This window comes from Dermacentor silvarum, chromosome 4, assembly GCF_013339745.2.
Source record: "Dermacentor silvarum isolate Dsil-2018 chromosome 4, BIME_Dsil_1.4, whole genome shotgun sequence".
Classification (NCBI taxonomy): Eukaryota; Metazoa; Arthropoda; class Arachnida; order Ixodida; family Ixodidae; genus Dermacentor; species Dermacentor silvarum.
The window spans coordinates 123319022-123331533 of record NC_051157.2 but is presented as its reverse complement, the minus strand read 5'-3'; the positions used below and the strand labels follow the sequence as shown (position 1 = coordinate 123331533).

Here is a 12512-nt window from a genome sequence, read left to right as displayed (position 1 = left end):
CGAAGCGACGGTAACCAGAGAGAGAGAGTGAGAGAGCACGCACGCCGAGACACCTTCTCACCAGGCGAGTCGAGAGAGAGATTACTACAGCGTGAGCGTGCGCCAACAGGATGAGTCATCACCCCCCCCCCCCCCTCGACGACGCTCCGACTGCGGCGGTCGAAGATGCGAGAATTGACTAGAAGATTCCCAGGCTTTGGCCATGCTACGGGATCACGACTCCGACCGAAGGTTCGAGAACGACCGTCGAAGGCTATAAAAACCGCGTGCCAGAATCAGAAGGACTCAGATGGGAGCGCTCCGGTGAAGAGATATAACGTGGAGACTGACCTTGTGCGGAAGAAGGGGATTCCCCGGCAAGCTTGTCGACGAGTTCATCGAGCGTCTGCATTTCCGGAAGAAGATCCTTCTTCGAGATTTGCCCCGAGCTAAGCCGAGGTCGTCTGACTTCAAGACCAACACGGTGAATACCATTGGACACTTAGTGTTCCTCTTCACTTTGTACTTTACGTCTTGGACTCTTAGTGCTTGTCGTTAATTATTTTCCTGTGTTTTGTGAATACCCATCTGAATTGTATTGTGTTGTGTCTAGCCTAAGCGTGCAAGTGTGTGTGTAACTGCCTTGTGTGAAGAATATATTTTGTTGTGTTTTGACAACTCTGGGCTCTGACTCGGTCTTTGGACAGCAACCGGCGTTCGTTTGCGCACCAGAGGGCCCATTCTTAATTGTCCTTGCTTTCATGGGGTTATTTTGGGAAGCTGATAAGTCGGCTTTGGAATTTGGTCCGGCGTCTGCGCCTCGTTCACAGGGTCTGTGACACACACGCAGTTGAAGTCTCCTAAGAGAACAACATTACGATCGCAATCCAGTAAAGGAGCTAGATTTGCAAATAAGGCAATTCGTTTGGCGGAATCATTGAATGTATAAACGTTAACGATGCGCCATGGTACGCTACGCAACAAAATATCACAGCATATCCACCGCCCTTCAGAGTCTACATTATAAGTGAAGGGTATACGGAAGGGTCTTTCTCAGAAACAAAAGGCAACCTGCCGATAACCCAACTGCATGAGACACACAAACATTGTACTCGGTCAAAAAGGGCTCTAATGCCCTTGCAGTGTCCTCATCACTTTCGATCTTTGTCTCCTCAAAGGCGACAATGTCGAGTCGTTTGCTTGATAACAGTCGGCGTAGCTGCAACTCCTTCTGTCGGGACCGAAGCCCTCGTACATTAAGTGTTGCGAAAGATAGTTGCTGCGAGAGCGCCATGTTACCTCGATAGGGGAACAGCGCAAAAAACACGACAAGACAAGAAAGGGGACACACACCAGCGCTGAATGACGACTGAATTATTTATACAGAAAGAAATACACATATACCAAAAGAAAAAGAATTGATATATAATGTCTATTGGTGTTTTGTGGCTAAAGCGCCCTTAGGCGTTGATGCACCCACACTGACGCCTGGTGGCACGTCTCCTCCATCACGACTACCAACGTCGATGACCATGAGCAACCGTCGTGCATATGGAAGCTGCACTACGCTGCACACGCTAGCACAACGCGAAAGACGAAGCACGTAACTGACACACTAATACAACGCGCAAGACAAAGCACGTAACTGAATCGTCACCGAGTCAAATCAGCGCGTACAGCGCGTCGTAATTGCAGCCTCCGCGATCAACTTCAGAAACATTTTCAGAGCTAATTGCGGAGGCCACGCTCCGCTGTGCTGAGTACGGTGAACGCCACCTAGGTGGCGTTGGTAGTGCTTCTTGATGCCAGCGTCCCTTCGAATGCTGGCATCGAGGCGTCGTAGTGCTGAGACCACCGAAGCGTTCACTGTCGGTGCGCGTTAGTGTCATAATGCAGTACTTCTCTTGTCTGCTCGTAGAAAAAGAAAGAAAAGGGTACTGTGTACCGCGGTGCCGGTGCCGTGTACCGCGTTCAAACTCCACTGGTACCGCGATGTCATTGTGGTGTCAAAATCGTTCGCAGCGTAACTGCAACTCCAATTTAAAACAGAAAGCGGCCAGTGTCTCGTCCGAGTGGTCCGGACTGCACCCTGAGCCACGTAGTTGCCGCCTTTCATTGATGGATAGCAAATTTAACGAAAAACCCCTGTGCTACACTTGGGCGACTCTTAAAATCATCAGCTTCCTGGCGAAGTCTTTTTTGCAGCGTGGGCCCTTCCTTGCTAGTGGCGGCAGTGCGCGCCTGAGTTCACGTACTCGTTTATAGGGCGCGGTAATACTGAGTGGTTATGAAACCGACAAGATGCTCACGCCAACATTGGTCTGGGTCGATGAGACCATCTTGCCGACAACGATGCAGCCGACAAGCTCGAGTTGTACTGTGTTGGGCTTTTTTGTCGACGGCACCTACAAAATCAGCGTGCCGGCCATCGTTCGACCGAACCCCGCGCGACCGGCCGTCGAACCGACAACACGATATATCCGCTGTGCCTTCGCTTGTATATATGATCATATAATATACACATATGTATATATAATTGCATTAATCGTGCTCAAAATGAGTGAAAGATGCCTACGGAGTTGAAATGCATAAACTTCATCCCTCTCATGCCGAGAACATCAAGTGTGAGCCAATGTTGATCATGTTCAGCGAAGATTTAGGCCTGGCGCCGTCGAGTTCTTGCACCTGCTACCAGCGCACCTGAACTGAAATGTAAGCAGTTAGGGCGAAGGAAACTGCCTTTAGTGTTCGTTTCTGGCCTTACTGATTTGAAATCAACGACTCTTCACTTCACGCGGTGCGTACACAGTTAGCGGCAAGCGGCGATACAGCGCTAGCTGTGCCAACACCTGGCTGCCGGTCGCATTCGCTACGCAGATGGGTGGATCTGTACGCGTTATTATGCTGGCACATTTTTAAATTCGAGTAATGTACTGCTTACCCCTATGTCCAAGGAGTAACAAGAGACGGTGCATTCGCTAAAGCAGCATAAACAGCCATCTCGCTCTGCTGCGATGGCATCCGCGTTTTCGCGAGAGAACAACACGACCTATAAATGAGCGCTTATGCGAGCACAGATTTCTCTAATAATGCTTTATAGCAAACTGTAATTATGATGAAGTTATATAAAGCGAGAATCAGTAATAAATGATCAGCCCGTAATATATGTATCTGGATCACAGCCAATTGCTGTTGTTTAAGTAGTTCGGCCGCTCATATGACTCGTCTCAGGGTGGAACACGGCTCACGTGTGAAGATATGTATGTTTTGCTACGTTTTAACACTATTTTATATCAGTGATGTACCTTCGCTCCGATATTTGACACTAACAGCGATCTGTGGCTGTGGCTGTAGATGTCGATGTATACAAGTGCACGGCCTTGATAAATCCGGCGGGGAAGGCTGCGCTCGAAGACTTCTTGAATATGCTAAATTTCCAAAGAATGTGCGAAAAAATACAAAAATCGTGCTCAAAGGGCACAAATCAGCGACAATAAACTCCAAGGCAGCTGCGTCGGCAGACGGAACTCAGTGTGCCTCTTTTGGCCGCACTGTTTGCACAACAGTGCACTCAGGCCTGCTCACCCCGTAGTCGGTGAGTGCCACATTGAGTACAGGAATGACATGCTGCCCCAGAGAAGCCATTAACAATTATTCGCAATCCACGAAACGCACACCCGACGCGCACTCAACATGGACGCAGGTCCACAAATCAACCGGCGAAATCCCCGGCACACTTCCAAAACGTTTCCAGCCGCGTGCGGCAGAGGGCAGCACAGGAACAGGAAAAAGGCGGATTGCGGGATCCTCCCTATCTTGTCACCATACACAAACTGGCCCAGAAAACCACACTACTGAAATGTCTTATGAAGATTACGTTGTTATTGCCACTGATCATAATCATGTTGGTGTGCTCCCTTCTGTTCCGCCGTCTCCGCATTCAAAAGATAAGGAGAATGAGGGGCGGAATTAACTCAGCTGCGCTGTTCGTGTGCATTTTCTTAACCAAAAAGTTCTTACTTTAAGATAACCGGGCATCCGAAGTGGCAGCGCATTCAAATTCCGACATCATGAGAGCGAGGAGGAAGCAAAACTTGCATTAAACGACAAGAAATGAGAGAAGCATGGTCAACTGATCGCATGATCGCACATCATGCACCTGTAGTTGAGGCTAGAGAGAGAGAGAGAGAGAGGTTTATTTGAAGAAAGGCAGAGGTCGGTTTGAGCGTTAGTTTGCTCTGGCCTGCTACTCTACAGTGGGGAAGGAGGCGGGGGGAGGAAAAGTTGAGGCTACATTCCTGCGGCAAATCACTGGACACCCCTTTTCGACAGCTTCCGTTTCCGGGCACCTTCTACAGCGCCGCCAAGCGCAACCACACTCGATCGTTCACCGCACTAGAAGGTACACCCGTACTACAAGTGTGGCTTGCTTTTGGGTGGCTGCAGCAGTCAGGTGTCTCTGTAGGCAATATGCGACAGCTCAAATAATTCAGACGTTGAGGTGAAATAACTATCGACTGCGTCGTTCATGTAAACAGTATGGTAGATATTGTCGTCGTCCGCCGCGGTGGTTCTCCTACTATGACGTTGCACTTTTGACCCACTGATCGCTACATTTGGATAGCGCATCGAGCGTCATCAACTGAAGCCGCCGGAAGTAAGCTCCTAATTGTCCCGGAAGTCGGCAATTCGATACTTTCTAGCGACACTTCGCCTGCATGGCAGCTCGGCATCTTTTTTTTCTTCCCCTAAGATACCTGCTCATTATGGCGTAAACTACCCAGGAAGGCGGGAGATGTCTTTTGAATAGACATCAAAAATTGGTCATTGCCATACCGGCAGCGTCGCAAACATGAGCGGCGCGCGCGAGAAACACTGGCGATTGAGAAAACGCGTTATGAAATAAAAAATATCGCATAGGGGTTCAGATTATCATAATAACCCTTACCAGATATAAAGCGACGACAAGAGCCCCTAAAACGTGGTAAACCACGAGGAAAAATTGTTACGGCCGCAATATTATACGACCAAGCGCACTAGTAAGTGAAGCATGCGACCTACTTCCGGGACAAGCTGCTGCACGATGCCGCATTTGCGATGGCTTCACCTGCACCCGGCTCGGCGAGTGGCGAAGCGGCATCCAGCATAGTACAGGTCAGTGTTCTGACCTCGAAGTCGCGAGTCCTCCTCCTGGACGCGGCAGCCACAATCGCATGAAGGCAAAATGCAAAAACGCTGGTGCGCTGTGATTTGGTTGGCGCTACGGTAACTCAGATGCTCAAAGTTGATCCGGAGCACTCCAATACGTGCAGTTTCTGCACACTGAGTTGAAATCCACAATTAAAAAATATTTTAATTAGTCAAGTGGCGCTCCAAACTGTGCTGTAAAGTGTAGTAAATATAGCTTACCTTGTCTTTCAGTAACCTGGAAAGATGAAGGCATCCACTTAATATCATATGCACCCACCTACTTATTCTATCTACGCCAATAAAATCGCACACAAAATGTCGCTGTAAAATGATATATCCGTAGTTTGCAAGTGTACGTTCTATGTTACAATTTTCCTTCAGGGCACAGAAAGCTGCATTCAGTATTCCCACGGCAATCATGACAGCTCTGGTTCTTCAGCAACTTTCAAGGATTAGCTTTCTTTATCAAAGTTACAACGTAGACGGGCTACGGCTAATTGTCTATCGGACAGTTTATTCGCAGTTAAACATTCATAATTTTCATATAGTAGCATCGCACTTACGGAGCAATTTTCTGGTTTCATAAATAGTAGTCGAGGGACCAATTTACTACAACAGCCATAGGATTCCACGATGAATATTGTAAAACACAAGCATTCTACAACAAGACCGCCCCGGGTCAATGCTTCAAGTATATAGTCACGTATTCCTTTGAGCAAATGGCATGCGCTGCATTATCTGGACTCCTTTCTTCATAACGGTTTGACATACCAGTGAAAGCTCCAGAGAAACGGAAATTTATAGTTTGATTTCTCAAATACGAGTATTATTGTGTAAAGGTGAGAAACGCAAAGAATGACCGTGTTCGCTCTCCAGCCTGTGAAAGGAAAAAAAGCTCTCGGAAGCATAAACGTCTTTGGCACTATGAACTGAATTTTAGAAAGTACCGCTGTATCATGCTGTAAGGCTTTCACATGTTTCACAGCGAAGTTGGTTATGGCTTGAGTTTCGTGTATTTTTCAACTCCGTAAGCAGAAAATCAGGTCCTGAATCCGGTGTGAAATTGCTTCATTCTAAGCAAAAGCTTATATGTCTCTTCACATGGATATGCATTTTGAGTAAATTAATTATCAACAGGTGCCATTTTCACGGTCAGTAGACTCTCCAGCAGATAAAAAAGGTTTCTCCAAGATTTACAGCTTTCTGATACGAGGTAACTTCTTTTCTAATTGTCCTAAATTAGTGCCAAAGTTGGCCGATGAATTAATGCATGCCTATGCACTGGCTGTTTCAAAATCATGCATATGCTTAATTTCTGGTCAAGACAATGCAAGACAGTTCCTTACAAGCAATAAGAGAATTCCAATGCAAGCCTTCGTCTGCATCTTGCTGCCTGGTGTGCCGGCTGTAACAAATAAGTCTTCAATTACCGCTTTGTTGAGACTGCTTGGAACTTGTTTTTCCCTATTTTAGCTTACGACAGAAGGCACAGTAAAGCAAAGATCAGGAACAACAGAATATGCACAAATAAATGTTTTCGTGCTCGCTCCCCCCACCCCTGACAGCCTCAACAGAACTCAAAGTTCATTCAAAATATGAACGGCACATATGCAGTGTTTAAGCTGAAAGTTTCAGCTATTCCATTGTTCCTAAATCTGCAAGGAAAGACATAGTTGCGACTCTGTAGAAGAAACAGGGGTAAGTGCAGAGTTCGTCGGTTTGTATGCATAGAAAGCAGACGCCGAAGGCTGAGCGGATCACGAAACGTCTTATTAAACTGTGAGCAAGGAGGGCAGGCGTGAGATTCTTTATGGAGCTACAACAGCTGTTTAGCCGCCCCCCAATGTTTCAACTCATTAAGCTATTTCATTACGTGAAGAGTATTCTATGCAAACATACGCACTAAGTTAATTACTCATGAGACACGACGGCAGATGCTGCGACGCAGTGCGTAGTAAAGCGAATCGCCGCAGTTGTTTTCGTCCCTCCAGGCAATGTGTGATTATTTTGTCAGGTTAAAACGCACAGAAGTATTCTTCAAGACTATGCAAAGTTGGCGCATCAGCAATTTGCTTTCTTCACAGCAGACAAAACTTGCAGGCTATTGGTGCTAATTATTCTAATAGTTATGGTAATTCACTTGTACGACGCGTCAATGCTTCCTATATGTTCCTTACCATGCCTCGTTAGGAGCCGATCAGAGAAAGGAAGTAAAGGCGAGCCACATGTTTTGTGCTGCACCTACTGACTGTAAACCTGGTGCTAGTGTGCGCGCGAATGTATATGTTGGCTGAAACAGCATACAAATTACAGATAGTACAACAAGTATTCATTTCAGAGAGAAGGAAAGAGGAATCAATTTTATAGTGAGGAAGATGCAAGGCCCACTCTTGCAAAGATGTACTGTTTAATGACAGAATCACTGTTTTAATTCATTGTTTTTAATAAATGCCAAATTGTGCATCTAAAGCATCCGCGTATTGTTGCAACTTATAGGGAACGCAGAGCAGTTGAGCGCTAAATTTGTCGTACAGTTTGCTTCGCATCCTATTAACCCAGTTGCCCTCTTAGTGGTACCACAATTCACAGGTTGTAGTGTTCTGAATTATAAGATGAGAGGGACTTTGGAATTAGCAGGGCCATAATATACTCACCGGCGTCAATTGCAGCCTAGTATTTATTTATTTATTTATTTATTTATTTATTTATTTATTTATTTATTTATTCAGGTACATCACAGGTTCCTATTGGAACATTATGTCGAGGGGTTATACAAAAAAAATTTACACCAATAACATGGAGCGAATGTTCTCGAGTTTTGAAATGCGAGTAATCAGCATATTATCAGCTAAAACAACAAAACTTTTCAATGCACAGGTCATGTTGGGTCAGTATTGATGAGGGTAGTAAATGCACATACGAAAACCGAGGAAATGAGCAATAAATGCGGATACGAAAATTTTGCTCGGTGCGAGTGCTAAAGTAAGACCGGCAAAAGTGAGACCTTTAGTGCCACTCAGACATACAGTGGCTACATATTTCTACTATGTTAGACGAAAAAAAAAGGAAAAAAAAGACGAGATAAGCTATTAAAACAAGACATGCAGTTCCTCCTTAAATGCATCAGGGTTGCACATATCGACCACTTTATCTGGAAGACCCTTCCAATATGACACAGCCCATGGTAAAGCAGATAAATTAAATGCTTTTGTTCGGCCGAACAGGCGTTGCAACCTTCGGTGATTATGAAGACGACGAGAAGTATGATGGGCCTGAGCAAGCGGTGGCGTAGAAGTGTGATAGCCGTAAATTCTTTTATGGTGGAGGCAGATGAGTGAAATGTTTCGACGTGAATCGAGAGACGGAATTGGCAGTTTTGACTTCATTTCGGTGACGCATGAGTGTCGTGTGTAATCGCAAACTATAAACGCGCCGCATGGTTTTGTATCGCTTCAAGAGACTGGATTAGGTATGCTTGGTGAGGTGACCATATGTATTATACAAATTTAAATTCAGGATGAACGAATGCTAGGTAGGCTACCGTTCTTGTAGTTGACGGTGCACCCCAAAGATTTCGTTTTAAGTAACCAAGCGTACGTGATGCTTTCGTGGTTATTTTTTCGATATGGTTGGACCAAGATAAGCTTGGCGTCAGATGGATACTTACATATTTATATAAAGATGTTTCATTTAAAGAATTCTTGTTAAGTAAATAGTTAAATGTGGAGCTGATAAGTTTATGGCTGAAGGTAAGTAACATACATTTATGCGTGTTAAGGGTCATCTGCTAACATAAGCACCAATTAGTGATCTTGTAAAGAGCCTTTTGAAAGTTGATATGGTCAATACCACCGCCAATTTTACGATAAATTACACAGTCATCCGCGAATAATCTAATGTTTGATGTGATTTCTTTTGGTAGGTCGTTAATGAAAATTAAAAACAATAAAGGGCCTAGAACTCTTCCCTACGAACTCTAGATGTGACGTCCTTTAATACGGATGAATGATTACCTACGACTGTGAACTGCTTGCGAGAGGATAGGAGATTTTGAATCCACGACGTTGTCAAGGAATCTAGGTGAAGACATGATAACTTAGATATTATGCGGCTATGGGCTACGCGATCTTTTGAAAAGTCTATGAATATGCAGTCAGTCTGAAAACCTTTGTCTATATTCTGAAGTAGTTTGTTAGTAAATTCGATTAGCTGTGTCTCGCATGAAAGGCCTTTCCGGAAACCATGCGGCTTTGTCAAAAAAAAAGCCATTAATTTCTAGAAACTGAGCAATGTTTCAGGCGATAATATGTTCAAGCATTTTGCATGGGGCACTAGTGATATGGGTCTGTAATTAGTAATAGAGTGTTTATCGCCGTTTTTGAAAATCGGGATTATACTTCTTACCTTCCAATCATCTGGTATCTCACCAGTTCATAAGGACCTTTGGAAAATGTGACATAACATGATGCTGGAAATGCTGCTAGTGTTTTTAAGAATTTTCGTGCTAATGTCGTCAACGCCAGACCTTGTCGATATTTTAAGTTTGTTAATTAATGATAAAACTCCTTGAGATAAATGAGTATTGCTAACATGCATTGGTAGTTTACTTCAGGAGGTCGTGGCATATATTGGAATCGTCTTCGTTAGTAAAATAGTAGTAAAATAGTAGTATGCTTGAACAGTCCTCAGCTACAACCGGGTTCCCACTGTCGTCTAGCAATGCTATATCATCACGAGTGTTCGGAGGAGCAATCGTGTGAGACATCTTCTAGGGTTTGTTTCTAATAAGAGAAAGCAGATCATGCGAATAAAATCTATTTATAGCATTACGAATGTGGTTACAGTATGGCCTCTCTAAGTCTTATTTTGTTTATGATGCTTCGATGCCAGCACGCGTCGCTATTTAAAAAAGACGCTTGTTTTTGTTCTTTAGTGTTTGAAGTGTCTGGTAGAACCAAGGCTTTCCATTGTTTACGCACAAGGAAATGCGGGGTATATGAGTGCAAGTTAGCTCCAATATTATTTCTTTGTGCATAGTCAAGTTATCATTTACCGCCCTAGATGAAATGTTTTTAGAAAGGATTCGGAAAATCTTCACAGGCCGTCATTGATGGCGTCAAAGTTAGCTTTATAGAAAATACATAGATACGTAACTCTAAAGACCCTAGTTTCTTAAGCTGCGCTTAAAATGCCATGCTATGCGCGCCGACGAACGACGTTCCCCGACTGCGCGCCGACGAGCACCCTCTGCCATTGAGGAAGGAAACCCTCTGCACAAGCTCATGTTTCTCGATGTATTGCCAGATGGCGTCCATGTCTCACGCAGCGCCTCCTCAATTTTATCAATGCCAGCCAGATGCGGCCGATTCAACATAAAGGAAGCGCTGTCTGAGGCAGGGCAAAACATGAATGGCCGCTTGATGAAATAATGCGGTAAAATGAAATCTGTTCAAACAAACCTTCATGCCAGGACGGAAATGGTACGAGAACAGCATCACGGGTGGCCGCGGATCAGACCAGCACTCATGTAGTACGGCCGGCAGAAGACTATCGTCTTTCGACGACATTTGCAGCGAAGCACGCAGATACGCGGCAAATTTTTATAGTTCGATATATACTTTGGAATCACATTGCGTATAGTGGATGATTGTTGATTGTTAATTTTTGCCGGTGATGGTCACAAAATCCATCTATGCTGGTTATACGGATGACAGTTTCCAGGGCAGATTACAGAACTCTACTAAATTTCATATATTTTAATCTCTAGTGGACGTGTCCAACATCTGAATCAAGGAAAAATTAAGTGTGAGGTTAATAAAATCACAACAGCTTCGTGAACAACACCGCAAGTTAAGCCTGTCAATGTCGGGGTAGGTGAAGTCGCCGAAGTGGTGCATATCGGCGTTTGGAAACTTGTTTCTAATTTCTAAAATGTTATCATGCAAGTTAGTGACGAATATATGTAGTAAATAGTGTAGGTTGACGTAGGCAGAAATATATATGACCAGAAAAAAAATCATTTACCAGATTTTAAAGCTTTAGCATTAATATTGCGAAAAAAAACTAACTATTGAGTGCTATTTATTTCCGTGCATAGTGAACTTTTGTTTCGTAGTTAAAACACACACAGAGACACATCAAAAGTCAAACACAGCAAATGTCGGTGATGTTCAATCCGCATGTCAACGAACGTTAGCCGCCTCTCGTGTTTGCAACCTTCGGGAGCAGACAGAGCTGCATGCGGAAACTTGCTTGTTATATATGGTGCGAATTCGGCAAGAGAAGTCATGTATGTCCAGCAATGGCAGATGTGCTCGCGTAGCCGGAGCACTTCTAACGTCAAGAATTGCCTTACGACACCAGGTGGCATTATAGACTTCTTGATGCTCGTGACAGCACGATAAATTGCTAGAAAAAGATATACGTTGTGCTTATCAACCTCTACGAAGTAACTGAAGCGATGCCGCCTGTACAACGACTATATTTCTGGTATCTCTTCGGACCACGCAAGTTACGCATGACGGCAACACTGGGCCTATGACCCGCACGATTGCATCACTAAATAGCGACATTCAGGAGGCTGCAGGAATAGAGTTAAAGAAGCAACAATTAAAGATAGTGGTACCGCAAGTGAGCCTCTTTGAAATCTGCCTACAAGAGCTGTCGCAATTTGAAAGCACGCTCAGCAGCCATGACTAGCCAATATCAGCACTCGTTAATTGAATATTCTACGCTGCATAGCTTTTATAATCACTAAATTATTGATAGGTTGTATGGGGCTTTAATTCATTAGACAATATTCAAAGGTCATGTAGCATTGAAAACATTTCTTATATATCTCAAACATCTAGTTTTTCCACATTTAGTATAGTAATCATTCAATCGGCCTGCGTGTTCGGTCTTGCGCGAGCAAGACCGAACACATTTAGGCGTAAAAAGAGTAACATTGATTCCATTAGCTCGCTTTGTCGGTAAAACAGTACTACTCCTATAATACAGGTACTAAGCACCCTGGACTTACACACTTATGCCGAATAGAACACGAATACTTACTGACCTCCTGAGCAAATAGGTCAGTCTTGGAAGCACAACAAGGTTGAACGGCGTCCACGAGTGCACTTTCCCATTTGGTCTTAATTCAAAGTGATGTTCCGACACCAAGTGTTCTTTTGTTTTTATTACCTGCCACTTCTAGCATGTTGCAGTTGGCACCGGGCGGCCGTTGTAAGGCGCCAGCGGCGCGCCGGGGATATGCTGGCGAACAGCGCCGCGAACGGCACCTGTCAGAGCACTGGCATGTGAAGCAGACGACGGGACGAAGGCGCTCGGTGCTTCCAGTGATT

At 44.5% G+C, this 12512-nt stretch overlaps 1 protein-coding gene across 1 annotated transcript in view; it reads right to left on the bottom strand.

The window, feature by feature from the left end:
- LOC125944773 (uncharacterized) overlaps positions 1 to 12281 on the bottom strand; it is a 69512-nt gene extending 57231 nt beyond the window's left edge. The window contains exons 1-3 of the mRNA XM_049666031.1: positions 12223 to 12281; positions 6516 to 6574; positions 5389 to 5404 (exon numbers count right to left, since the gene is read on the bottom strand). Coding sequence (XP_049521988.1) covers positions 5389 to 5404; positions 6516 to 6554 — 55 coding nt within the window. The 5' untranslated portion in view covers positions 6555 to 6574; positions 12223 to 12281. The remainder of the gene's footprint in view (positions 1 to 5388; positions 5405 to 6515; positions 6575 to 12222) is intronic.
- Between the last annotated feature and the right edge of the window lie 231 nt (positions 12282 to 12512).